This window comes from Tyto alba, unplaced genomic scaffold, assembly GCF_018691265.1.
Source record: "Tyto alba isolate M040663 unplaced genomic scaffold, T.alba_DEE_v4.0 Super-Scaffold_3, whole genome shotgun sequence".
Taxonomy (NCBI): domain Eukaryota; kingdom Metazoa; phylum Chordata; class Aves; order Strigiformes; family Tytonidae; genus Tyto; species Tyto alba.
In genome coordinates this window covers 887,402-910,802 of record NW_024881304.1, presented here as the reverse complement: position 1 = coordinate 910,802, position 23,401 = coordinate 887,402, and the positions used below count along the sequence as shown (strand labels likewise).

The 23,401-nt window shown below is 48.9% G+C and overlaps 1 protein-coding gene across 6 annotated transcripts in view; it reads left to right on the top strand.

The window, feature by feature from the left end:
* RAD54L2 (RAD54 like 2) overlaps positions 1-21,488 on the top strand; it is a 68,547-nt gene extending 47,059 nt beyond the window's left edge. For 5 of the 6 annotated variants that reach the window (XM_042799379.1, XM_042799378.1, XM_042799381.1 and 2 more), the window contains 20 exons: positions 1,355-1,556; positions 2,989-3,128; positions 4,729-4,860; positions 5,665-5,897; positions 6,406-6,588; positions 6,865-6,998; positions 8,289-8,485; positions 9,017-9,359; positions 10,289-10,466; positions 11,075-11,320; positions 11,940-12,058; positions 12,368-12,483; positions 13,505-13,604; positions 13,947-14,152; positions 15,427-15,602; positions 16,361-16,557; positions 16,671-16,867; positions 17,332-17,421; positions 17,996-18,088; positions 18,280-19,790. In XM_042799379.1, coding sequence (XP_042655313.1) covers positions 1,355-1,556; positions 2,989-3,128; positions 4,729-4,860; positions 5,665-5,897; positions 6,406-6,588; positions 6,865-6,998; positions 8,289-8,485; positions 9,017-9,359; positions 10,289-10,466; positions 11,075-11,320; positions 11,940-12,058; positions 12,368-12,483; positions 13,505-13,604; positions 13,947-14,152; positions 15,427-15,602; positions 16,361-16,557; positions 16,671-16,867; positions 17,332-17,421; positions 17,996-18,088; positions 18,280-19,268 — 4,271 coding nt within the window. In that variant the 3' untranslated portion in view covers positions 19,269-19,790. Of the gene's footprint in view, positions 1-1,354; positions 1,557-2,988; positions 3,129-4,728; positions 4,861-5,664; positions 5,898-6,405; positions 6,589-6,864; positions 6,999-8,288; positions 8,486-9,016; positions 9,360-10,288; positions 10,467-11,074; positions 11,321-11,939; positions 12,059-12,367; positions 12,484-13,504; positions 13,605-13,946; positions 14,153-15,426; positions 15,603-16,360; positions 16,558-16,670; positions 16,868-17,331; positions 17,422-17,995; positions 18,089-18,279; positions 19,791-21,399 lie in introns of those variants that run through there. The other variant, XM_042799383.1, reaches the window with a different exon arrangement.
* Positions 21,489-23,401: the final 1,913 nt, after the last annotated feature.

Below are 23,401 nucleotides of genomic sequence, written 5' to 3'. Positions count from 1 at the left end.
CATAGTGGGGTGAGCCCTGAAGTCTGTGGATTCTGAGACTTTGAGCAAATTCTGGGACAGATCTGGTGGGATATCTGGAGAGGAAGCTTGCAGCGTTGGTGCTTCTGACCAAGGTGTGAATCTAGTTCTTGTCATCTTGATTTCAAGAGGTGATACTAGTGGTAAGGTTAATTTAATAGGTATACTAATGTGGCAGCTGTGGAGGTGCCTGTATATGCAACATGCTGTACTGAACCATCCTTCATTTAAGCTCCCAGCTTTTTGAGAAGGGATACTCTTTGCCTCCAGATCCCACGGAGTCACAATGCCATGCTTGTTCATTCTGTATTACTTCATCTGCCACATTTTTCTGCACTGATGTCTTCTTTCCTTCAAAGTTCTGTCTAAGTATCATTTCAGTTCAGTCATTAGCTTAGACACACAGTATAAGCAAGAAAGCTCATTATGAGTTTCAGGATATCTCTTTGCCTGACACAGGGGAACAAGATGCTTCAAAGAAGCTATTACAAGGCTTGTCAGAAACAGTTTACTTCAAGGGAAGCTTTTGAACAGAAACATTTCCTTTCTGTGCTCTGCAAGCATTAGCTTGGTCACTGGCAGCCTGTTGAAGAGCAAAATGTCACATAGAACAAGGTGTCATTTCACATAGTGCTCTAAGACTGAAATCAGCCACTAATGGAAGTCTGAAAATAGGAGGGTGCAGAGAGAAAGGAGAGTGTATGATTTATAATGTGGAAAGAGTATTGTCACTTTTCTTAAAAAAAAAAAAAAAAAAAAAAGCTTGCCAGAAGTTACCATTTAAATAATGAGAGTGCAGCCTGGTGCTGAAACCTCTGAGCTACCTGCTAAGCCATGACCCAGTGTTTGAACCAGATAACCTCTTGCGTGGTATGTTCTGTTAACTTGGAAGATGGTTACACATGTGTCATATAAATGGAAATTTATGCCCCACTTGAATGCTGTGAAACAAAGAAAGAGATTCGTGTTCCTTGTTTTAATCGGAGCTCATTGGGCCCCTGTAGGAAAACAGGCCCCTTGAGGCAGCAAGTGCTCTACGTGAACTGAAATAATTTTGCCTTGTTTTCTTGTCAGGACACTTTTGGGCTGTGTTGAGTGGTGTTAGTCTTGGCTTTCATGGGGAACAGACCCTTCACTGTAAAACTTTTTAACACTCTTTGAGTGGTGGCTGTTGGAAAGGACCCCAGTTTTGATCCTCAGAGAAACATGCTTGCAAACGAGTGAGAATAGGGATTGTTGGTTCCCATTCAGATCAAATAGTAATGAATGTTCATATTAAAGCCAGCTGCCAGCCTGGCACGGTTGTTCTCATGTCATTACCTCCGCGTCTTTTCAGACCAACCCCAGGAAGCTGTGTTCAGTGGTGACCATGTTGAACATGCGGAGCAGGATGGAGAATGGCAGCGCTCTACTTCAACTACCTCATCTCAGAGTGAGCGGGCAGAGCGACTCTTGCAGAACCAGCACAAGAGCCTGGCCTCTGAGGACACCAAAAAGAAGAGGGCTCAGAAACCATCTCACATGCGGAGGAACATAAGGTAAGCAGCAGCAGGACAGAAAAAGCTAGAGTCCTGTATAACCCTTTAGGTAAAAATGGAATCTCTGGACTTTACTTCTGAGCTACATTTTGCCACTGTTGGCAAACCAGATGGCTTTTTCTTTTCCAAAACCTCAGGATTTCACCAGTGGGAGTAATATGATCTCAGACTGGAGTACTGCATGTGGGTGCAGACTTGTTTGGTATTTCAGAGGAGCGAATATTTGGTTATGGAATAAGTTGCAAAAATGGTGTATTTGCTGCTGGATTTTAAGATGTGTAACTGAAAAATAGTACCACCATTAGGTAAACGTCCAGTTTCAGATACCTGCTGATGGGCATCCTATTGGAAACAGACTAAAATATAGTCCTTCCTTCTACTATTCTGGGTACTTGTTGGCAGGAGTGCTGATGCTATGACTGGTGACTGAAATACTGGAAATCAATTTCATATGGATTTTATAAAGCAGTAATTGTGTGTGTCACCACATATTCTGGGACAGGTTGTGAGGTGGTAATTCACTATGAAATTTTGTTCAAGGGGATCTAAAATGCTCAGAGGAATCATAATGGTGCAGGAACTCTTGTGGCAGCAAGTAGCTCTTTTGCCCTGTATGTAAAGTGCTCATGGTCTTTGGTTCATATTTAAGCTTGTGCAAATTAATTTTCTTAAAGCTAAAGGAATGAGCACTGAATAGTCCTTGGAAACTGACTTTATTAGGATGGAGGAGATGTCCCTGCAGCGTGGGCCTGGGTAGATTTAAAGGCTAGTTTGAGGGAGCTGGATTTTACCACTGCTTGTACTGCATCTCTCCTCTGGCAAAAGAGCCTTCGTTTCCAGGGCTCCATGTGTGAAACTGAAGCAGGGGGAAAGCAGCTTTTGGAAGTAATTAAAATTACCTGTAAAGGTAAGGTGCTTTGAGAGCATCTGTTGAAACAATTGTCAAAGCCATTAGACGTCCTAGTTCCTGAAAATACTATGACAGAGGAGAATCAGGGAGATGACTTTTTGTGGGGGAAGAATTGATGCCTTTTCTTTGCATATATCTTCTTTACATGATTTTGTGCATTTTCTGTTTATAAACTTCATAGCAATAAATAACATCCTTCTGGATAGAACTAGTCTGTGATAACCTAGTTCAAGTATATACTTACCCACCTACATTCTTCCTTCTTTCATTATTTTGCTTCTGTCAAACTTTTGTCTTTTCCTTGACTAATAGTCGTGTTAGCTGTAGTTGGGAAGTGCAGTCTTGAAATAGCTGTAGAATTTGTCTATAGCTTATGACTATGATGTTCCTAGTCTGTGTAGCTGACAGACTACCTGGAGCTTATTGATCATCTTTTGAGCCAGCTGTACAGCCATTCATGTTTTTGGAAGAAATTGTCTGAGTGTAACCAAATCATGTTTCTTTCTTTGCTCCGGTATTCAGAAAGCTCTTGCGTGAGGACCAGCTAGAAGCCGTGACAAAAGCAGCCCAGCAGGAAGAGTTGGAGAGAAGGAAACGGCTAGAGCAGCAGCGGAAGGATTATCCAGCCACTATACCAACTGTACCCCTAGAGTTTCTTCCTGGTAAGTGGTGGGAGATGTCACTCAAAGCAAGATTTTTAAGGATAGAAGCTGAATGAAGAAGGTAGTAGCGCCATGGTTGTCCATAATAGGACAAGGGGTAATGGTTTTAAACTAAAAGAAGTTAGATTCAGACTAGATATAATGAAGAAATTTTGTATGATGAAGGTGGTGAACCACTGGCACAGGTTGCCCAGAGAGGTGGTAGATGCCCCATCCCTGGAAACATTCAAGGTCAGGTTGGATGAGACTTTGGGCAATCTGATGTAGTTGAAGATATCCCTGCTCATGGCAGGGTGGTTGGACTAGATAAGCTTTAAAGGTCCCTTCCAACCCAAACCGTTGTGTAATTCTGTGCTGCACTCAGACTTTCAAGTATAAATTCTTGAAACGGCAGTTCCAAACCATTTTAGTTCTGTGTAGTCAGTGCCACTTCTGAGCTAGTTCTGAATCAAGGTGCTGTGTCTGTATGCTGAAAGGTGCCAGGTAACTTTTGTTGAGGATATTTTGACAAGTTAACTGTGTATAAGTGGGACACTGGAACAGGTGTTTCTTGTCTTTCTAACTGGTATGGAGACTTAAACCAATGGACTTGACAGAAATGCCATCTCCTTGGTCTGGATCATATTTGTACTATGAATGGTCTGGTAATGCATGGGTCTGGCACTAGGGATAGTGGAACAATAGGCTGGGTGCACATATATTCATGATGTAACCTTGTCCTTTCTTGTGTGTTTCAGCAAGCAGTGAAATAGCAGGCAGTATAAATGGTTAAGCATCACACTTATCTTCCAGTCAATATCTCATCTTGCATTGTCTTCTAACCTGGATCATTTCACTGATGTAGTTTATAACACAGCCTCTCAGACGGGTGTGAAAGGCAGGGGAGTGCAATTGAAAGTTGTTGAGAGTAAGGACTTCTTGAGCTGACTTTGCCTCTTGAGAAAATGTATATTCTTCCTTAACTACAAGTGTTCAAAACATTTTTACGTGGGGGGAAAGGAATAAGAGCTATTTAAAACACTTCAACTGTTGCAGAGCAGGTTGCAGCCCCAGAAGAACGTTGTTGCTGAGTCACTGCAGCGGTGTTTATTTGGCCCTGTTAGCTAGCCTTTCTCCCCACATGGCAATACTTAAACATATAAACAAATGGTCTTGATCAGCAAACATTGTTTATGTTATGTGGGATATAATTATTACAGTGTCCCTACAAACAAAAGACAGTTATCATCCCTTTAGCAATTGGTACTTTCTCTGCTGGATGAAAAACAGCTTTTACTTCTGAGATAAAAAAAAAAAAAAAAAAAAAAAAAAAAAAGGGGGACTTTAGCATATTGCATGGTCAATGTGCCCCAGCCAGGGCATGCAGTAGAGAGGGTGCCATCAGCAATGGGCTATTGTTTTGGCATATTGAGAAGGGAGGAGATTGTGACCCAGGAAGCTGAGTCATAGCAGTATTGTAGACAGTGAGAGTCTTTTATGGAAAATTCCAGGACTAAGTTATTGGAGCAAAAGTGGAAGGAAATACTGTCTGGTTTCTGAACAGTTTTGTCTCTTCCCCCATTATTATGAATTACTTATTGTCTGTAATTTATGTTTATAGAGGACATCGTTTTCAGAACAGCAGAGGCTACCCAGCTCCCCCCTCAGGTCCTGGCTGAGGAAGTGATCTGCCTAGATAGTACCAGCAGTGGCAGTGAAGATGATGCTAAAGGAAAAAATAGCATTAAAGATGGTAAGTGACCAATTGCCTCAGCCTGGTCTTCTCACAATATGCTGTTTATTTAGCCCCAAGTCTCCCGTGTTCATCTAGTCAGATGCTCTAAGTAGTGAATCACTTCAGATTTTTGTAGACCTATTGGTTTCCAAATATATGGTCAGTTCTGGCCTTTGAGTCCTAAACTGACATTTATAAAATGGCTTATCAGGCACTCTTGTGAACTAATGTTTATTTCTGCTTTATAAATGCACTTAATTTTTCTAAGTGCTCTGCTGAAGAATACTTACGTGAGATGTGGTATGATCTGCTGTTTATAAAAGGAGCATCTAAGTATTCAGATCTGCAACTGAAAGTGCTTTTTGTTAGATTTCAGATGGATCTAACCTGACTCTTTTATACCACTCCGGTAGAGTACTTCCTTCTGATTTCATTGGCGGTCCTTAGACATTGTATCAACAGATAAAATGCATATCTAGGTTTGGGAATTACGAGAACATATGGAGGAGAACATAAAACACTTACAGAAACTGTCTCGTGTTCTGTTTGAATCAGCCCAAACTGATGTTCTCTGAAACATGGGAAAGCTTATGCTTTTATGTGCTGGTCTGAGGGGCCTAGTGTGTGCCCCTCTCGGGCCTGCTTGTTCAGAATAGGTCACTAGATGTATCAGGAAAATAAGGCTACCATCTTTTGCAATTCCACACTGACTAATTCTGATGGTAGCCTTATCTTCCTGATACATTCTTTTTCCATGCGTGATAAACTCTGATGTCAAGTTAACCTTTACCCTTATTCTCTCCTGTTTTGGTTACTTTACAGAAGTGATTGAACTGAGTTCAGGAGAAGATGATGCCCTCCAAATTGTGGACAGCAGTGACTCTGGCAATGAAGGGGAGGAGGATGGCAGTGAAGAGAGCAGTGGCTCTCATGTGAATGATGCCTTAAATCAGTCGGATGCTCTGGGGCAAGTCATTGTCAACATCAATCATCCACCAAATGAGGAGGACATTTTCCTGGCTCCCCAGCTTGCGCATGCAGTAAAACCTCATCAGGTGGGCTTTATTAGCCTTGAAAATGCAATGAATTCAGGCAAACCTGTCTTACAATCTCAGCAGAACTTCTTTGGTGATCTCTGACCAGCCTGGTTGTGGTGGTGGCTGTTGTGGACAGTCAAATGATAAGAACAAATTAAAGGAAGGCCGGGGCTATGTATAACTTTGGCTATTGTTATCATCAGACTTTTGTATATTTAGACGAACATTTTAAAAATATTATATTTATAAAAACAAACTAATCAACCCCAATTCCGATTCTGTCTACAAATCACTTTTGATTTATTGTCATATTCTCAGGAAGTTTTATAAGTATCTAAAAATATTGACTTTCTGAGCCTTCCCTCTGTTAGAGTACTGTAGTGAACTTGAAAGATGCCCATTATATTTTATTTTCATGGTTTATGCAATGCTAATGTGCTTGCCCCTCTGTAAATACATACCCATTTTGTTGTTTTTTTTTTTTTTCCCCCTACCATTCTAATACCGTTTCTACTTTTCTGTCTAGATTGGTGGCATCCGATTCCTGTATGACAACTTGGTCGAGTCCTTGGAGAGATTTAAAACCAGCAGTGGGTTTGGGTGTATTTTAGCACATAGCATGGGCCTGGGCAAGACCATACAGGTCATCTCTTTCTTGGATGTACTTTTTCGGCACACGGAGGCAAAGACTGTTCTTGCTATTGTACCTGTAAGTAGCCATGTGAGGGGCTGGCTGAGGGGCTTCCTTGCACTGCTTTTTTCTTTGTGTAGAGAAGGTTGATTTACGTCCCATCTCACATCAAGCTCTATCATACCCTCGCTGCTCTTCTACCTCTTTCATTCTCTGTGTTCCTGAGTTTGCATGCTGTAGTCTGCTCCTTCTGTCTGGGCACAGCTGGGTGTCATTCTCTGTTCTTATTTTTGCTCATAAAATCAGGAGTGACTCAACTGGAGTTTTTAATCCTTCCATGGCTAACTTTTTCAGGTGAATACGCTCCAAAACTGGCTAGCAGAATTCAACATGTGGCTCCCAGCACCTGAAAACCTTCCTGCTGATTATAACTCCAAAGAGGTCCAGCCCCGTACCTTCAAAGTCCACATCCTGAATGATGAACACAAGTAGGTGCCAGCAGAAGCCCTTTTGAGTTCTTGGACTGCATCTTATGGTACTGTTATCAGAACTGCTGTTGCAGACTGTTTAGTTTGGGCTAATTCTGTGCCCTTGACTCCCAGATCTTTCCCACTGCGTTTGTTGTGAATGCCATCTTGAGGGGGAGGATTTTGGTATCTGTGAGAGGTTTACTGTCTCTTTCATTCAATATTTATATCTTGTTCTTCCTTCTCACACTGCTGATGCACCTTTATGTTCTCCCACGTATGCTAAGATCAGGAACCCAGTTCCAGAGACAGTTACTTCCACAGAGTGGAGCAGAAGAGCTGTGGTTTGTTTCTGGTGGTACACAGCCAGTCCTGTCAGAGTCCTGGGATTCCTGAGGCATGTGCCCCCTATACCACATGTCTCTTGTATTTCAAATGCAAGTTGTTTTTTTTTTTTTTTTCCCTGAGATTCTTCATGCACTTAGGAATTACTTTGCCTGACACTGTGACTTTCTGTGAATTGTATTGTCCTTGAGAGATTCTGGCAAGTTATACAAAGTCTCCTTGTCCAGAAAGGAGAGATCAGTGATTGCGGTTACAGCCTGGTGTGGAGTGTGTTCTTGGCTCATGGCCTCTCCTTCTTTCTGAGTCATTTTTCTTGCATGGATCAGGACAGTGCAGTGATCCTAGGGAACTCTCAGTTCATCGACTATGTTCATATATTGAGATGTTCATCTTCTGGGTGGAATGTACTTTGAATCTGCTGATGCTGCTCTAGCCATGTGTTTAGAATCGGATGGGATACGGTGTCCTCTGGGAGGATTGAGTGAGGATGGTGTCTTGATCTGAACCAATTCTGAGCACACTAGCAGGGAAGGAATAATTGAGGGATAGTAGCATCAGAAGAGACAAGGGATAAACAACTAGATGATTACAACCACACACACACATTAGCAACTTGTTCTGAAAATGGTTTCTGCAGAGGCAGTTTCGTCAACAGCTCTTTAAAAAGGATGCTGTCAAGTTTGATATGCGTACATGACAAGCTTTTACAGCTTAGTTCCTGTAAGGATTTGTCATTCTCAGCCCTGCTACCTGTGGCACATAAAAGGCTTTTTTCTTTTCCTCTCTACCAGATTGTCTCCTAAAGAAACTTAATTGTATTCCTTTGTCTGGTCTGATGCAAAAAAGTTCTTCAATTAGTTGAACAGGTCTTTGTTCTCATCAGATTCCAATCCAGCAGTTCAAACAGAAACTGGAGAGAAAGCTTACAGTTAATTTGGTTGGTTGGTTTGTTTGTTTGTTTTGCAGGACAACAGCTGCACGTGCAAAGGTGGTGAATGACTGGGTGACAGAAGGTGGTGTGCTGCTGATGGGATATGAGATGTACCGTCTCCTTTCACTGAAGAAGTCCTTTGCCACTGGCAGGAAGAAGAAAACAAAGAAACAAGCTGGCCCTGTCATTATTGACTTGGATGAGGAAGACCGGCAGCAAGAGCTTCTGAAAGGTGGGAGGCCAGTCTGAGAGAGAGTGAGTGAGTGTGTATTCTGGTTGTCCAGCTGGGTATCCACTCTGGCAGCACAGACAAACAACCTATAACTTGCTTTTAGCATCCCTGACATGATCAAACTTTGCTGGGCAGGATTGTGTCTTCGGGGGCAGAAGGCTGTCGAGCTTTGTTTGAGTCTTTAATTTCTTGCAATAGCTGCAAGTAAGCATGGAAGCCAGTACACTGAACCTGGGGATTTGTCTGTGTGAAATTTCCCAGTCTGATGTGAGACACTCAACTTTCTGCAATGCAGGTCACTGAGCAGAAATCAAGGGACAGTCATATCTGGTCACTACCACATTATGCTAAATTGGAGATAGTGTTTAGTCACATTTTATTTCCTGAATCAACCTGCTCTCTGCTGCCTGTGAAAACTGCTTTTTCTGTCATTCAGAACTATGCATATTTTTCTTTTTGTGAAGTTGGTGACCATTTAAAACTAGAACTTTGTCTTATTCATCACTAACACTTAATGTTCCTTGTCCTCAGGGATTGAGAAAGCTTTGTCTCGTCCTGGCCCAGATGTGGTTATTTGTGATGAGGGGCACAGGATAAAGAACTGCCATGCCAGCACTTCGCAGGCCCTGAAGAACATCCGCTCCCGCCGGCGGGTGGTGCTGACTGGCTACCCACTCCAGAACAACCTCATTGAGTACTGGTGCATGGTAGACTTTGTCCGACCTGATTTTCTAGGCTCACGGCAGGAATTCAGCAACATGTTTGAGCGCCCTATCTTGAACGGGCAGTGTATTGACAGCACCCCTCAAGATGTCCGTCTCATGAGGTATCGCAGTCATGTCCTGCATAGCCTGCTGGAAGGCTTTGTGCAGCGGTGAGTCCACAAGGAGTTCTTGACGGTGTAGTCCCTGCAAGCAGCTCCTTCATCCCCAATTAGTCTGCTTATTTGCTGAGTTTATGCAGTACAGCTAATCATGCTGCCTTACAGAATGATAGAATCATTCAGGTTGCAAAAGACACTTAAGATCTAACTGTTCTTAATTGAGTCTAACCGTTAACCTAACACTACCAAGTCCACTGCTAAACCATGTCCCTAAGCGCTGTGTCTACACATCTTTTAAATACCTGCAGGGATGGTGACTCAACCACTTGGGCAGCCTTTTCCAATGTTTGACAACCCCTTCAGTGAAGAAATTTTTCCTAATATTCAATCTAAATCTCCCCTGATGTAACTTGAAGGAGTTTCCTCTTATCCTATCATTTGTCACCTGGGAAAAGAGACCAACACCCCCTTTGCTACAACCTCCTTTTAGGTAGCTGTAGAGACTGATCAGGTCTCTCCCGAGCCTCTTTTTTCTCCAGACTAAACAGCCTCAGTTCCCTCAGCTGCTCCTCACAGGACTTGTGCTCCAGACCCTTCACCAGCTTCGTTGCTCTTCTTTGGACATGCTCCAGCACCTCAATGTCTGTTTTGTAGTGAGGGGCCCAAAACTGAACGCAGTATTCAAGGTGTGGTCTCACCGGTTCTGAGTGCAGGGGGACAATCACTTCCCTAGTCCTGCTGGCCACACTGTTTCCCGCACAAGCCAGGATGCTACTGGCTTTTTTTGCCACCTGAGCACCGCGCTGGCTCATATTCAGCCAGCTGCCAACCAACACCTCTGACTGCACCAGAGTGACCTCACGTTTATTTTGATTTTGATGAGGTGGGCAAGAAGTCAAAATCTTACCCTACAGGCAGCCACAGAAAGATCAGATTGGGAAATTCCCTTCATTCTATTTATGTCTTTATTTTCTCCACAGGCGGGGCCACAATGTGCTGAAGGTTCAGCTGCCATCTAAGGAAGAACACGTCATTTTGGTACGTCTGTCAAAGATCCAGCGGGCCCTATATACGGAGTTCATGAACCGGTTCCGAGATGCAGGCAATAGTGGCTGGCTGGGCCTGAACCCACTCAAAGCTTTCTGTGTCTGTTGTAAGGTAGGTTTTGGCAAGAGATGCAAAGAAATACTCCAGTATGTAAGGGAAAGGCAGGAATATGAATCAAAGCAGAGGTAAAACTGTGATTGGCCAGGCACATCATCTATCCCCAGAGTGCCCTGCAATGGCCCAGCAGAACTGTTATCCCCTCTTCCAGAACCTGGGGTTCAGGAATGTTAAATGTCTTTTTCAAATTCCTGCAAGAGGCCTGCAGTCATCAGCTGAACCAGTACTGGGCTGATACCTTAACCATGTACCTGCTGCAATGCAAACAAGCAGCTGCCTCTGCATTTGGGCTGTGTGGGCTGCACAATGGCCTTGTGTTTTGTTTTCAAGGAAAGAATTTGACAGTTTTAAAGTCAGGAGAGCTTTGCTTTAAGATGGTTTATGCCTTGTGTCACGGTAGAGTCGTGTTTTCTGTTTTCACTGCCTAATGCATTCAAATTGGTATTTTTCTGCAGTGCCCTACAGTTCCATGTGGGGATGGTGAGGAGATGACTGAAGTATTAGTTCTTTCCTTTGAAGAGCTGTGGGAGCTTTCAGTCCACAGTCGCTGACTAGCAGCAGGGGAGCACAGGCCTAACCACTTTCTTTTCTTACCCCTTCAGATCTGGAACCATCCAGATGTGCTGTATGAAGCTCTGCAAAAGGAGAATCTGGCAAATGAGCAGGATTTGGATGTGGATGACCTTGGCACAGCAAGTACTAATTCCCGCTGCCAGCCTCAGGGAATTAAAGTCAAAACGGAGAGTAATGCATCACCAGTTGGAGAAGCTACCAATAGCAAGTTCCTCCAGAGCGTTGGCTTCAACCCTTTTCAGGAGAGAGCAAATCAGGTCGTTACGTACGAGTGGGTGAGTACCATTGCTGGAAAACTCTTCGTTTGGAGAGTTATGATAAATACAGGCTGGATATTTACTCTGAAAGACTGTACCTCTTTTTGTTAGTACAGTTTCCTGAAGTAGAGCAAACAAAAAAACACTCTTCTGTTTAAGAGTTGGGGATTTCTCTTACGTTTTCTCTACCACAGAGCATCTTGATAAGCATGTCTGCATGATGCTGGGTTAGGGGTTTTGGGACTCTCATGAGGCCGGACTGCAGGCAGCACTCTTATTCCATTGTTTTCATCTGACCAAAAAGACTGTGGACTTTGTTATTCTAAGAAAGGTGCCAGAATGAAGTTTAATCTAGATAAGATGGTGTTAAATCTAGTGGGCTGGAGGAAAGGTCTTGAGATAGAGTAGAGTCATGAGAAGTTGAGAGGATGCTCATTCATCCATACTCCAAGTTTGTCATTTGGAGCTTCTGGAATGGGAGGTAGCAGCAGTAGTTGTGAGTAACATTGTCACCTCGACCTAACTGGATGCATATAACCTCTCTGCAATGACTTATTTCTCTCACCTTGAGACAGGATTGTTGAACTAAACAGGGAATGAACAACTCCACCTGTAATAGTCTCCCGTTTCTCGGTAGGCCAAAGACATCTTGTGTAATTACCAGACGGGAGTCTTGGAGAACTCACCCAAGATGGTGTTACTGTTCCACCTAATTGAGGAAAGTGTGAAGCTTGGAGACAAGATCTTGGTCTTCAGGTAAGCAAAATAACAACAGCTGATCCTACAGTCACTAGATGTTTGAGTGGTTGAACCTCTCTTGGTACTAGGAGGCTGTTACACAGGGTGAGCGGTGTGGCAGTTCCCCTTTTCTACCTTGTTGTATTAGATCCTGGTTTTCCTCCATGGATTTTATACTTCTGTCACTAGTAAGTTTACTAGTGAGAGGTATGCTGCCACAAACAGAGTTTGATGACTGTCAATACTGTCATGGTTTGGGAAGAGTTCTGATACTCCACTTTTGCTGCTGTGGGGGCTTTCTCCTGAACAGAGATCTTGGTTTTGCAGCCAGAGCTTGTCCACATTATCTGTCATTGAAGAGTTTTTGGCAGAGAGACCAATGCCGAGTCCTCCAGGCTCAGATGGAGGAGTTCACAACTGGGTCCGAAACATCAACTATTACAGTGAGTGCAGCCAATCTTCTTCTCCTTTGGTGTGATGCTGTTTGGTCCTCTGTGGTAGACTAATTCTTGAAAGTCACCCACCATCTTCTTGTAGTTGTCCCTGGGTGTGAAAATGCTCTTCTGAAGCATTCTTCTGAAGAGATCTCTTTCAGGTTGTTCTTTAGTTGCTTGGGAAGACGGTGTTGGATTGATAGCAACTAACAGATAATTTCTAAATCCTCTTTTTGACATCTTACTCAGGTGTTAGACACCTTTAACATCTCACACACTAGTGCTTATTTAAGTTGTAAAAGATACTTTTTGCTCCCTATTTGGCTATTTTCTAGATCTTGCATCCCAAACCAGAATCACTGTGGAATGCTTTCACTAGCTTGGGGCTGTGATTTCCTCTTCCCCTTTTCCCTAGCTTTAAGTCTTGCTCTGGGGTTGTTGCATGGATTGTTGCTTTGTGTGGCCACTTTACAGGCCAGGACTGGGAAGAGCGGTGGGTATGGTGTTCCTGATTTTTGCAGAGCTGCCAGAAGCAAGCTGCTGCCCAGGGACAGAGAGATGACACCCTCTTGCACTCATTTAGACCAGTACTCTCTGTGCTCAGATCCAGTCTATGAGGTTTTGCCAAAGGCTTACACAATTTTGCTTTCTCCTGGTTCCTCGAGCTTCCAGCGTATGTGAGACCTTTGTGCCTGCTGCTCTTGCATGCTGTCTGTCTTGCCTAATATGGAGCTTTAATGGACTAGGTATGCTGTAGCATTCCCAGTCTTGGCCTTGCCAAGCTTGAGTAATGTTTTACTCAATCTTTCAGTTGAATATATCCCAACCTGGCTGGCTCTGTTGTACCTGCCTGGCTTGGAAAATTAGGTACAGAGTGGTCCAGTTAAGATCCTGGAGTGCAGGATTTGAGGAAGATCTAGAATTGGTTGTGAACAAGTGCCAAAGCTCAGTGTTTGGGAAGCGGTTTTGTTCTGATGAAATTCCCCCCAATGTACAGAGCTTTTAAATGTGTCTTTAATTTCCTTCTCAGGGCTGGATGGCAGCACCTCTGCCTCAGAAAGGGAACGACTGATTAACCAGTTCAATGACCCCAGCAACACCTCTGTTTGGCTCTTCCTTTTGTCCACACGGTAAGTTGGCTGAAGCAGAAAGGCACAGTGGAGGACTCCCACTGATGCTCTGTATGCATATGGGGTTTCAGTTCTTAACTTCCTTCATAACATGCCCTCAGGACGCTATGGGATGATAATGCCATCTGCGTCTGAATTCCCTAGGGGTGTAGGATTTTAGCCTGTCCTCTGCAACAACTCAGCAGCAGTCTTGGAAGCCAAACATGGGTTTGAAGTTGCCTGTATGACTGGACAGAACTTTCCTTAGACACCTCGTGGACTCTTGGCTGTGATGGCTGTCCCTGTCTAGAAGCTTTGAAAATTAGCCAAGGCAGCAATTTTAAGTTTGCCTTTAATTTCCAGTGCTGGGTGTTTGGGTGTCAACCTCATTGGAGCAAACAGAGTGGTGGTGTTTGATGCTTCTTGGAACCCATGCCATGACGCCCAGGCCGTGTGCCGAGTGTACCGCTATGGGCAGAAGAAGCCGTGCCACATTTACAGACTGGTTTCTGATTACACCCTTGAGAAGAAGATCTATGACCGTCAGATCTCCAAGCAGGGCATGTCAGGTAAGTGTGGATGGACACGGCACTCCACTCTTGGCTTTCTCTCCTTTAAGTCCTATTTCTGTGGTTTCCTTAACTTCTTCTTTTGAGTTTGAAAACCACACAGCCAAAGAAGTGACAGACACACTATCCTAGGGCTACGTTTGATGTTTATGAGTTGGCAGTGACATGAGATCCTATAAGAAATTCATGGGAGAGCTGCAGGGGTTGTAGAGACAGCATCCTGCAGCAGGGTTGTGCTACCAGTCCAATGTAGTGCTGTTTACCTTCCCTGCTACTCTTCCAGCTGCTGCAAGAGACTGAAGACTTGGGGGGTGGTCATCCTGTTTTCCCCTATGCCTGGGGTATTACTGGTCTTAAACTGGGCATTACTTATTAAATAGCTCTCCACCTCCATTTCTCCAGCAGCAAGAGAAGGAAAACAGTAACATTAAAATATATATGGATACCTTTGACTGACAGTGCTTACTTAGGAGCCAAGAATAATTAATTCACTCCAGTTCTGACCTGCCCTTGTACCAAAAGTATCTTTCCTGCTGGCTTGTGCCAGCTGTCAAGCTGCTCTCGTAGAGCATGCAGCTGAGGGTTGTGGTGACCCAAAAAGACTTCTGCTGCCTCTGTCCTCCTTTGTCTCAAAACCCAACTCCAGAGGCAGCAGCCCGTGTGATCAGCTCAGTATGTGTCTTGCACTTGAGGTGGAGTCCCCTGGCAGCTGATTTGGCTTCCAGGAGGGTCCCTGATACAGATGTTTTCTCCATGTGCTCCCATTTGCCCTGTGTGCAGGAAGGAACATCCAAGGAAAGCTTCCAGGCTCTTTTAAGGGAGGGACTGTGGCTGCTTCTCTCAGCTTTTGACTCAACGGAGTTCTGTAAACTTCAGCACCTGGTGATTAACTTGAGCCTTTTTGGTGGGATTTGCAGGAGGGCACATACTGATGTGGATGCAGTTCTGTCCCGGGGCTCGTATGTTTTCAGCCTTGCGATGTGAGATGGGGCACCATCCGTAACTAGCTTCATGTTCCTGCATGCCAGGAACTCAGTGACCTGCACTGCATTGCTGTGCAGTCTGGAGCACAAGGCATTTTTCAGCCTGACTTGATCAAACAGGCTCAGCTGTGAACATGGCTGATGATTTTTCTTCCTATCCTGACATTTGCAGAAGGCTTCTGGGGACTGTGCAGATTGCAAGGAGGGAGCTCTGTTAAGGCAGGAGTGTGGGAAGGGCAGCAGTACCCATCTCTTCCCTCCTCTGCTCACTCCATTCCCTCTCTTTTCCAGATCGAGTGGTTGATGATCTGAACCCAGTGTTGAACTTCACCCGTCGGGAAGTGGAGAACCTGCTGCATTTTGTGGAAGAGGAATCCGACCCCGCTCAGCTCTCCCTCAATCCAAGCAAGATGAAGGAGTCTGTTCTTCAATTAGCCTGTCTCAAGTATCCTCACCTCATCACCAAGGTAAGACCAACCTGCCTTCTTGCTGGCACAGCACCGCGCAGGCGGGACATCTGGGGGAATCTGGCTGTGTGATGGGGACACGGTGGCAAGAAAGATGCATCGGTGTGCTGGTGGGAGTAGGTAAAAAGTCCTCTAGAGAGGGCCCTAAGAGCCCTGCCCTTCCCTGCAATATCTTCTACACATTTAGAGCCACAGCTCTCCTGAACAGATTTGGGAGCAGGTTGTAGGGCACCACTTTTTTCAACTTGGTGCTGGGCAGGAAGGTGGCAGTGGCGTATCCCAGCTTGCGGCCAGCTCTCTTCCTGGAATGGCTTTAAAACACCAACACTTGCTTGTGTTGTGAAGTTTCACTGGTAGGGTGGTGCTGCAGGGTGGGCCCGTGGCTGGGTGCCGTGGGGCTCTGGTGGCTGTGTGACATCTCGGCAGGCTCTGTGCTTGCACTCTTAGCCTGCCCCTTTGGCTCCTGGATTTTGCCGTGTGCTCATGGTAAGCGATGGCCTTGGCTGGGTAGGCTTAGTGATGGTGAGTGGTGGCTTAGCTGACTCTGTCACTCTTCAAGCTGAGCCTTGGTCACATCCACAACGTTGCCCCCACACATACATCGCCATGACCAGCTTTGCCTCCCAACTCCCCTCTTCCCCGCTCCAGCCCAGGATGGTGACCGTGCTGGTGCCGGGACCAGGTGGCTGCCATTTGGGGCATGTTGGTTCCCTCTTGTGGTGTGTTGGTGTCAAAGCCTCAGTGCTGTGGGGTTGCAGGAGCCTTTTCAGCATGAGTCACTGCTGATCGACCGGAAGGAGCACAAGCTGACCAAGGCAGAGAAGAAAGCAGCCAAGAAGAGCTATGAGGAGGAAAAACGAGCATCCGTCCCCTACACCCGGCCGTCCTACGCACAGTATTACCCAGCCAGTGACCAGAGTCTGACGAGCATCCCTGCCTTTAGCCAGAGGAACTGGTGAGTACTGCCTCTTCCCCCTCTTCCCATGCTGTAGACTTGAAATGAGGGGGCAGAGGACGCTTAGCCCTGTCAGTGGGGTCACTGCGTTTTCCCTCCTCCTCTCTCACTAGGCGACCAGCCCTCAAGGGCGAGGACAAGCCAGTGGCAAGTGTCCGCCCAGTTCAATCCACCCCCATTCCTATGATGCCCCGGCATGTCCCCATGGGCAGCGCAGGATCAACCTCAAGTTCCAACCCCGCTGTCAATTTCCCCATCAACTATCTACAGCGAGCCGGTGTCTTTGTGCAGAAGATTGTCACCACCACAGGTGAGTTGCTGATGCTCACAGTGAGTTGAGTTGTGATGCCCGTGGTGATTTTGAGGAGCAGGGTCCACATGGGCTATGGGCAGTCAGGCAGCAGAGCCACCGATACTGCTTCTCTTCTTTTGAGTGGTTCCCCTGTACCTGGAGGACTTTCCCTGCAGGTGTGCAAGGGGCGTGGGCCTGGTGAGTTGCTGGGTGTGAACTCCCCGTGAGAGGGCCTGCAATACTGTCGCCAGTTGTCCTTGTTTGGGATAGGGGAGGTGCTGTGCCAGAGCAGCGTGGCTTTTGCTTCCTTGGAGCCTCTGCTGCCTCTGCTCAGAAAGAAACCCAGGGCTTGCTTCTAGCACAGCGCACAGGAGAGACGGCTGTGTTTCAAGCAAAGGGATTTGGTGGTGCACCTCCCTGCTCCTGACTGTGGCTGGCGTGTAATTTCACAAACATTGTTCTGTTTCTTTCCCCACTGCCAGATATTGTGATTCCGGGTACAAATACATCCACTGATGTACAGGCAAGAATCAGTGCTGGTGAGAGCATCCACATCATCCGAGGGACAAAAGGTAAGGCTCTCTGTCTTGGTAAGATGTGGATAGGGTCCTAGCCAATGTTAATTAGCAAAGAGGAGGATGTAAAAGCATGAATTGGTCCCCTGAGAGGAAAAGAAACAAGAAGGGGAGGAGATCTGGGCTTTGTAGTTGCTCTGTTGCAGCCCGTGCTTTGGGTGTGCTGTTGTAGCTGACGCGTCAGGGCTATTGCAGGTGTGGCTGCTCCTGCTTCTGAGAGGAGATGTTGAACTTGGTGGCTGGGTGTCTCATTCTCACAGCGCCCACTGCATATACTGCGATAGCCAAACACTTCCTGGTGCTCCCAGAGCAAACTTAGTCCCAGGCGTGAAGTTCCACATTTCCCACCGACAGCACATTGGGAGGGAGTGAGCTCTAACCCGGGAAAGCTGAAAGGGAGGAAGTGAGGAGTGAGGAAGGGGGCAGAAGCCCCACCATGATCTCCCTGGTTGATTTGTGGGCTGGCCTTATGCTGCACGGCCGCCCCATTCCTGCCTGAGCAGCCTCGCAGATCCACGGTCTGGTGTTGAGACTAGAAACCCTCAATGAAGTTGTTTTCCCTCTGTTCCAGGGACGTATATCCGGACCAGCGATGGGCGGATTTTTGCTATCCGGACCACTGGGAAGCCAAAGGGCAATGAAGACCGTCGGACAGCTGCCTCAGGTGGGGGCCTGTGGGTGCTGTGCAGGGCTCGCTCACGTGTTCTCCTACCCCACCTTCCATCATGCCTGTGTTCAGAACTCACCCACAATCTCCCCACGATATCCCCACCTTCCTTTTCACTGTTGCCTCTTGGCCCTCAGGGCTTTTCTCCAAGGTTGCCTTTCACACCTGCTCCCTCTCCTTGTTTTCAGGCTCCCAGAGCTCTTCGCTGGAGTCCACAAGCAATGGCAGACACAGTGCCTCATCACCGCAGCTCCCCAGCGCGGAGGAGCTCACTCGGCCCATATCCCCCGACAGCCCCGAGATCATCAGCGAACTGCAGCAGTACGCGGAGGCAGCGGCTGCGCGGGAGTCCCGGCACAGCTCTCCCAGCACCAACGCCGCTCCAGGCCACCCTGCCCGCGTGGACAACGCGCCCGGCTTGGCGGCCCGCGGAGCCGAGCAGCGCGTGGGGATTCACTGCACGGCTCCCTCCGTGTCTTCAGCCCTGCCGGCCACCAGCCAGCACGTCGATGCCCACTCGGTGTTGGACTTACGGGGCAACAAGCGCAAGTCAACCTCGCCATCGGCTCCGGAGGAGCAGGCCCGCAGGCAGCAGAAGAAGCGCCAGTTGCCATCGTCCGTGCAGCCGTACGAACACGGGTACCCCGTCTCTGGTGGGTTCGCCATGCCTCCTGTCTCTTTAAACCACAACCTAACCCATCCATTTGCCTCCCAACCAGGAAACTCCTTGTACATGGGCACTGGCTCCTCTTATTACCAGCTGCCCAATTTACTCCCAGACCCTCATCTGGTGTTCCCTGTGACTACTGACCCTCTGCTGACAGCCGGCACCGCCAGCTCTTCTGCTGCTACCTCAGCCACCGCCAGCGTCCCCTCATTCATGCTAAACCCTTCTCTGACGGGGGTGCTGCCCAATTACTCGCTTCCCTTCACGCAGTCACTCCTGCCCGAGCCCAGGATGTTTGCTCCTTTCCCAGCCCCTGTCTTGCCTAGCAGCCTTCCCAGGAGCATGGCATCTGCCTACCCTGGCTACATGTCCCCTCACTCGGGCTACCCGGCCGGGGGCCTCCTTCGGTCCCAGGTGCCTCAGTTTGAACCCCAGGAGGTCCCAGAGGTGGGATGCAGCTCTAATGACGAGGACAAAGACGACGATGTTATAGAGATCACAGGGAAATAACGGGCCCAGCTCCTGCTTGGTCTCAGCTCCGCCAGGAGGCAAAAGTTGCAGGACCTTTTTGGGAGTCAGGATTTCCCCTCTGGGCCACGGCAGCGGGTGGAGAAGGATGCAAAGGGTGTGGCGTGGGGGTGGTTTTGTTCTTTTCATTTTGTTTTGTTGTTTTTTAGCTGTCGAGGATCTGAATTGTATTAGGGGCTGGGAGATGGGAGGGGGATAGAGTGGACCTGCGAGGGCCGGGGGGAGCGAGAACCAGGGGAGGAAGGAAGCAGCAATGCAAACCATATGAGTGCCTCCCTTCCACGCTCTGTCTGTCTGTCTGTCTCTGTTCTCTGTCTTGTCTGGAAGGGGGAGGCTTGGTGTTGCGAGTCAGTGCCCTTCTCAGGCCTGGAGGCATGGGCTTGACCGCTGGCAGGGCCGAGCTCCCTCTCACATGAACTGCCTTATCTGTGAACTTCTCTCACTCTGGGAGGCGTGGGCCAGAGGGGCAACTCCAGCAGAGGTTGGGGACGAAGCGTTTTTACTGGGGAGGGAGCGGGGGGGGGGGGGGCGGGGCCTTCTACGTCGTGTATGTTGGGGCAGGGGGGAAATGATGTAAAAAAAAAAAAAATGGGGGGGGTGGGAAAAAAAAGAAAGAAAAAAAAAAAAAAATGAAACAACACCCCACAAACAATTTGTCACATGAATTTTCACATGAAACTAGAGCGAGGGCTCCAGGCAGGCTCCTGCTGCAGCAAGGAGGGCAGGGCTCTGGCAGGGGCTCCCCGGGGCCCTTCTGGAGGGTCCTGTCCGAGGTAGGTTGGTCCGGTGGTTCTGACGCCAGCTCTGTGTGCCAGATGAGTGGAGCAATCCCAGGCGTCTCAGTGGCTGTCGGAGGGGAATCCTGGCGACTTCCCCGGCTCCGTGGCCCTGCCAGGCTGTGTGAAGGCCACATCTCACCCCGCCGTGGCCCACCAGATCCAGGGGTAGGTGGGCTCACTGCTGCTTCTGAACAGCACCAGGCAGTGAAGGTTGGGAGGGGACACTGGACCCAGTGCCGGTTGCTGTTGAATCTGTGATTGGAGCGACTTCCCCCTGCACAGAATCTCCACATTAATTTATTTCATGAAGGTGTAGTATTTATTGTTTGGGGGACTCATTCTTTCTACTTTTAAATTAATTTCCTTATTAAAAAAAATAAAATGCTGGCCTCCGTCATGCAGTGGTTGCTTGTTGGGTTCTCTGTGTGGGGAGAAGCAGCCTGGTTGACCGAAGCGTAGCCTAGAAGCCCGGCCAGCTGCGGAGGTTGGCCTGCAGCCGGCCCGTGTCGTGTTGGCTGGATGTGCCCCGTGGGGGGGGGGATCGTGCCAGAGCAGGTTGGAGGTGCGCCGGGTGCCGTGCAGCACCCCCCGAGGGAGGACGGGGGTCCTCTTGTCGTGTTGGGGCAGGTGGAGGAGCACGTGCGGGAGCCTCCAGTGCTCGTTCCCAGGGAGGAGGAGGGCAGCGAGGCGTGCGGAGCGGGGCGGACACAACTCCTGCCGGGGAAGCGCTTTGCCCCGGGTGGGGAGCGGCACTCGGCTCCGCCGCGGGTGCAGAGGCTGGCCCTAGCCCCCACAGCACCCACGCTGGCTGCCCGCCTCGGGGCCAGGGCTCCCCGGGGGTGTGTGACTGTGGGTGTGACCGCGTTAGGAGGGAGAACCCCCGGGTCACATCTGGGTGTCCCCAGGCGCGGGGGCTCTGCCTGTGTGGGCTGTCCCAGGAGCGTGGCCCGGACTTTGGAGCGGTGGTAGCTCGTAGGGGACCTCTCGGGCTGTGGAAGCTGCAGTCACTGGTGTTTGCTGGGACCAACTAGGGGTAGGAAAGGGCAGGATGTCCTGACATCCTCCATCAACAGGGTGCTGGAAGATGGGGACCTCCCTTCCCGAGAGAGAGAGAAAGGGGGGGGTGTGCACACATGTGTTATAAAAACATAATAAAAAATGTTACGGGGCTTTCCTAGTGTCTTTCTCTGTTTAATGGACATTGTCTGTCAAACATAACCACACCATTCATAGAAGCCTTAGATCAACAGTTTAGCTATGCAAATTATTTTAATTATTTTTTTTTAAAAAAAAACAAACATTAAAATAGTGCTTTCTTCTTTAACATATCCTAGGAGTTGAAAACCGAGGGGTTCTGAGCAAACTGCTGGACAACTTGTCTTTGGATGCACCATGGAAATAAAAATCAAACCCCCCCACAAAAGTAACAAAGCAAATTAACTGATGGTGTTCATGCAAGTTTCTCCAAAGACTTGACAGTGCTGCATCTGTGAGTCATGCCCTCCTGTGCTCTGTGTGTCCACCTCATGCACAACCCTGTGACACTGATTGTATGACGAGCTTGCCCCGATGTCCGTTGCATCCCTGTGAGGCTGTTGGTTTTCCGGTGGATTTGGGGAATGGATCTAGGCAAGGGCTTTCCTTGTCCAGAGTAGCAAGCGTTGAGACGTGGTGGGAGGCCAGAGCGCGTGAGCAGAGCCCTCCCGCAGCCCTGCTTCTCACTGGTGGGGGTCAGGGTAGCGGGGTTCATCCCAGGGACCCTCCCAGGTCCTCTGGGAACGAGGCTTTTCTCTGGCTCTGTGCTGGGCCAAGGCCTGAAGATTCGGCTGGGGGGCAGTTGGCGCTGCGGCTCCGGGTGCGGTACCTGTGGCCGCGTGCTGGTTTCTCTGCCTCTTTGCCTCTCCAGGAGAGCAGCGGGGCTTCCCGAGCCAGCCCCCTGCTGCTGTCTGGTGTCCTCCCGGGGCTCCCCGGCACAGCCCAAGCCCTGCGGCCGTAGGAGCTGGAGGCGGCCGGCGCTCGGCTGCCGCAGGGCTCACGCTTTGTGCCGCGGGCTGGCTGTTAACGTCCTGGCACCAGGGTGAGGTGGGAGGGTTCTCCTGGCTCCTGCATGCCCGTGGCAGCCTGGAGCCCCCTCGCTGCCGTCTCGTGATGCGGCTGTCCCCAGATGTGACCCCCAGATGCGACCCCCTTGGTGGCGAACAGCCGTGCCTGGGGGCAGCTGCAGCACGGTGCCCCGGTGCCCTCCCCGAGCACGGCGGGGTGGGGGGTCACCTCTCTGCCCCATGTACCAGCCCTGGGCACCCCCTTAACAAGGGGCCGGGTCCTCTGGGCTCCGTCAGAGCCTCGGCTGAGACACGGTTGCAGAGATAGCCGTGACGCCCTGGCCACGGGGCTCCCGGGGGGCTGGCAGTGCCCGGGGCTGCTCCACGGCGGCCAGAGGCACCTGCTCTCCCACAGCGCTGTGGGAAGGGTTTCCTCCACCCCCCAGGAGCCACGAGGGCATGCGGGTTATCCAGGGGCTTTCCGAGTGGGGGGACCTGTCTGAGCCCTAAAATTCCTCTCCTGTGGGACTCCCTCTCCCCCTCATCTGCCCACCCCAGACCTTTCTCCTCTTCAGCCCATGATTCTGCTGCAGAGGGTCCAACCTTGCTTTTCCTGAGCTTGGACCAGGGGCTTTCCCTGCACGGGTTAAATTTTCCTTTTGCCGCTGAATTTCTGTCTCCAAATGACCGGATGGAAGCAGCTGCCAGTTAGCGGTGGGGCTGTGGGTGACACTGAGGCCAGCAGCACAGGACTCTCAACTGAGGTTTTTGGACACTAAGGAAGATTTTTTGAGCACAGTCCCGTAGGCCAGGGCAGAGCCGCAGAGGCTTCGGGGGTGGCCACCAGCTGCCCCCCACCTCGGCACCCAGCCCTCAGCCCTTCCCTTTGGTGGGAGGTTTATGCTCTTGGGGACAGGCAGGCGAAGGCTGGGTACTGCTCTGGGCCAAAATGCCACTGGCACGAGGGGAGCGGCTGTGGCTGCTCTGCACTCTGGTCTTGGTGGTCTTATTGCCCCCCCGCCAGCCCCCGGCGTGGCTCTTGGGGCATCGTGGGGGGCTGTGGGGTGGGGGCAACATGGCCCAGCCTGGTCCTTGTTGGGCTGGATCTGCTGCACGTTGGCCCCGCAGAGTGCCTGGGAGGTTGGTGGGGTGGACGCAGGTACTCACAGAAAGAAAATGTTCCGGCAAGCAAAGGATGGGATTTCCACAGGGGCTTCACTAAAAATTATGTATATTTTGGCTTAATGATCTCAGCAAATGGCTGAATGCAAGAGAATCACTGTTGGTTTGTGGG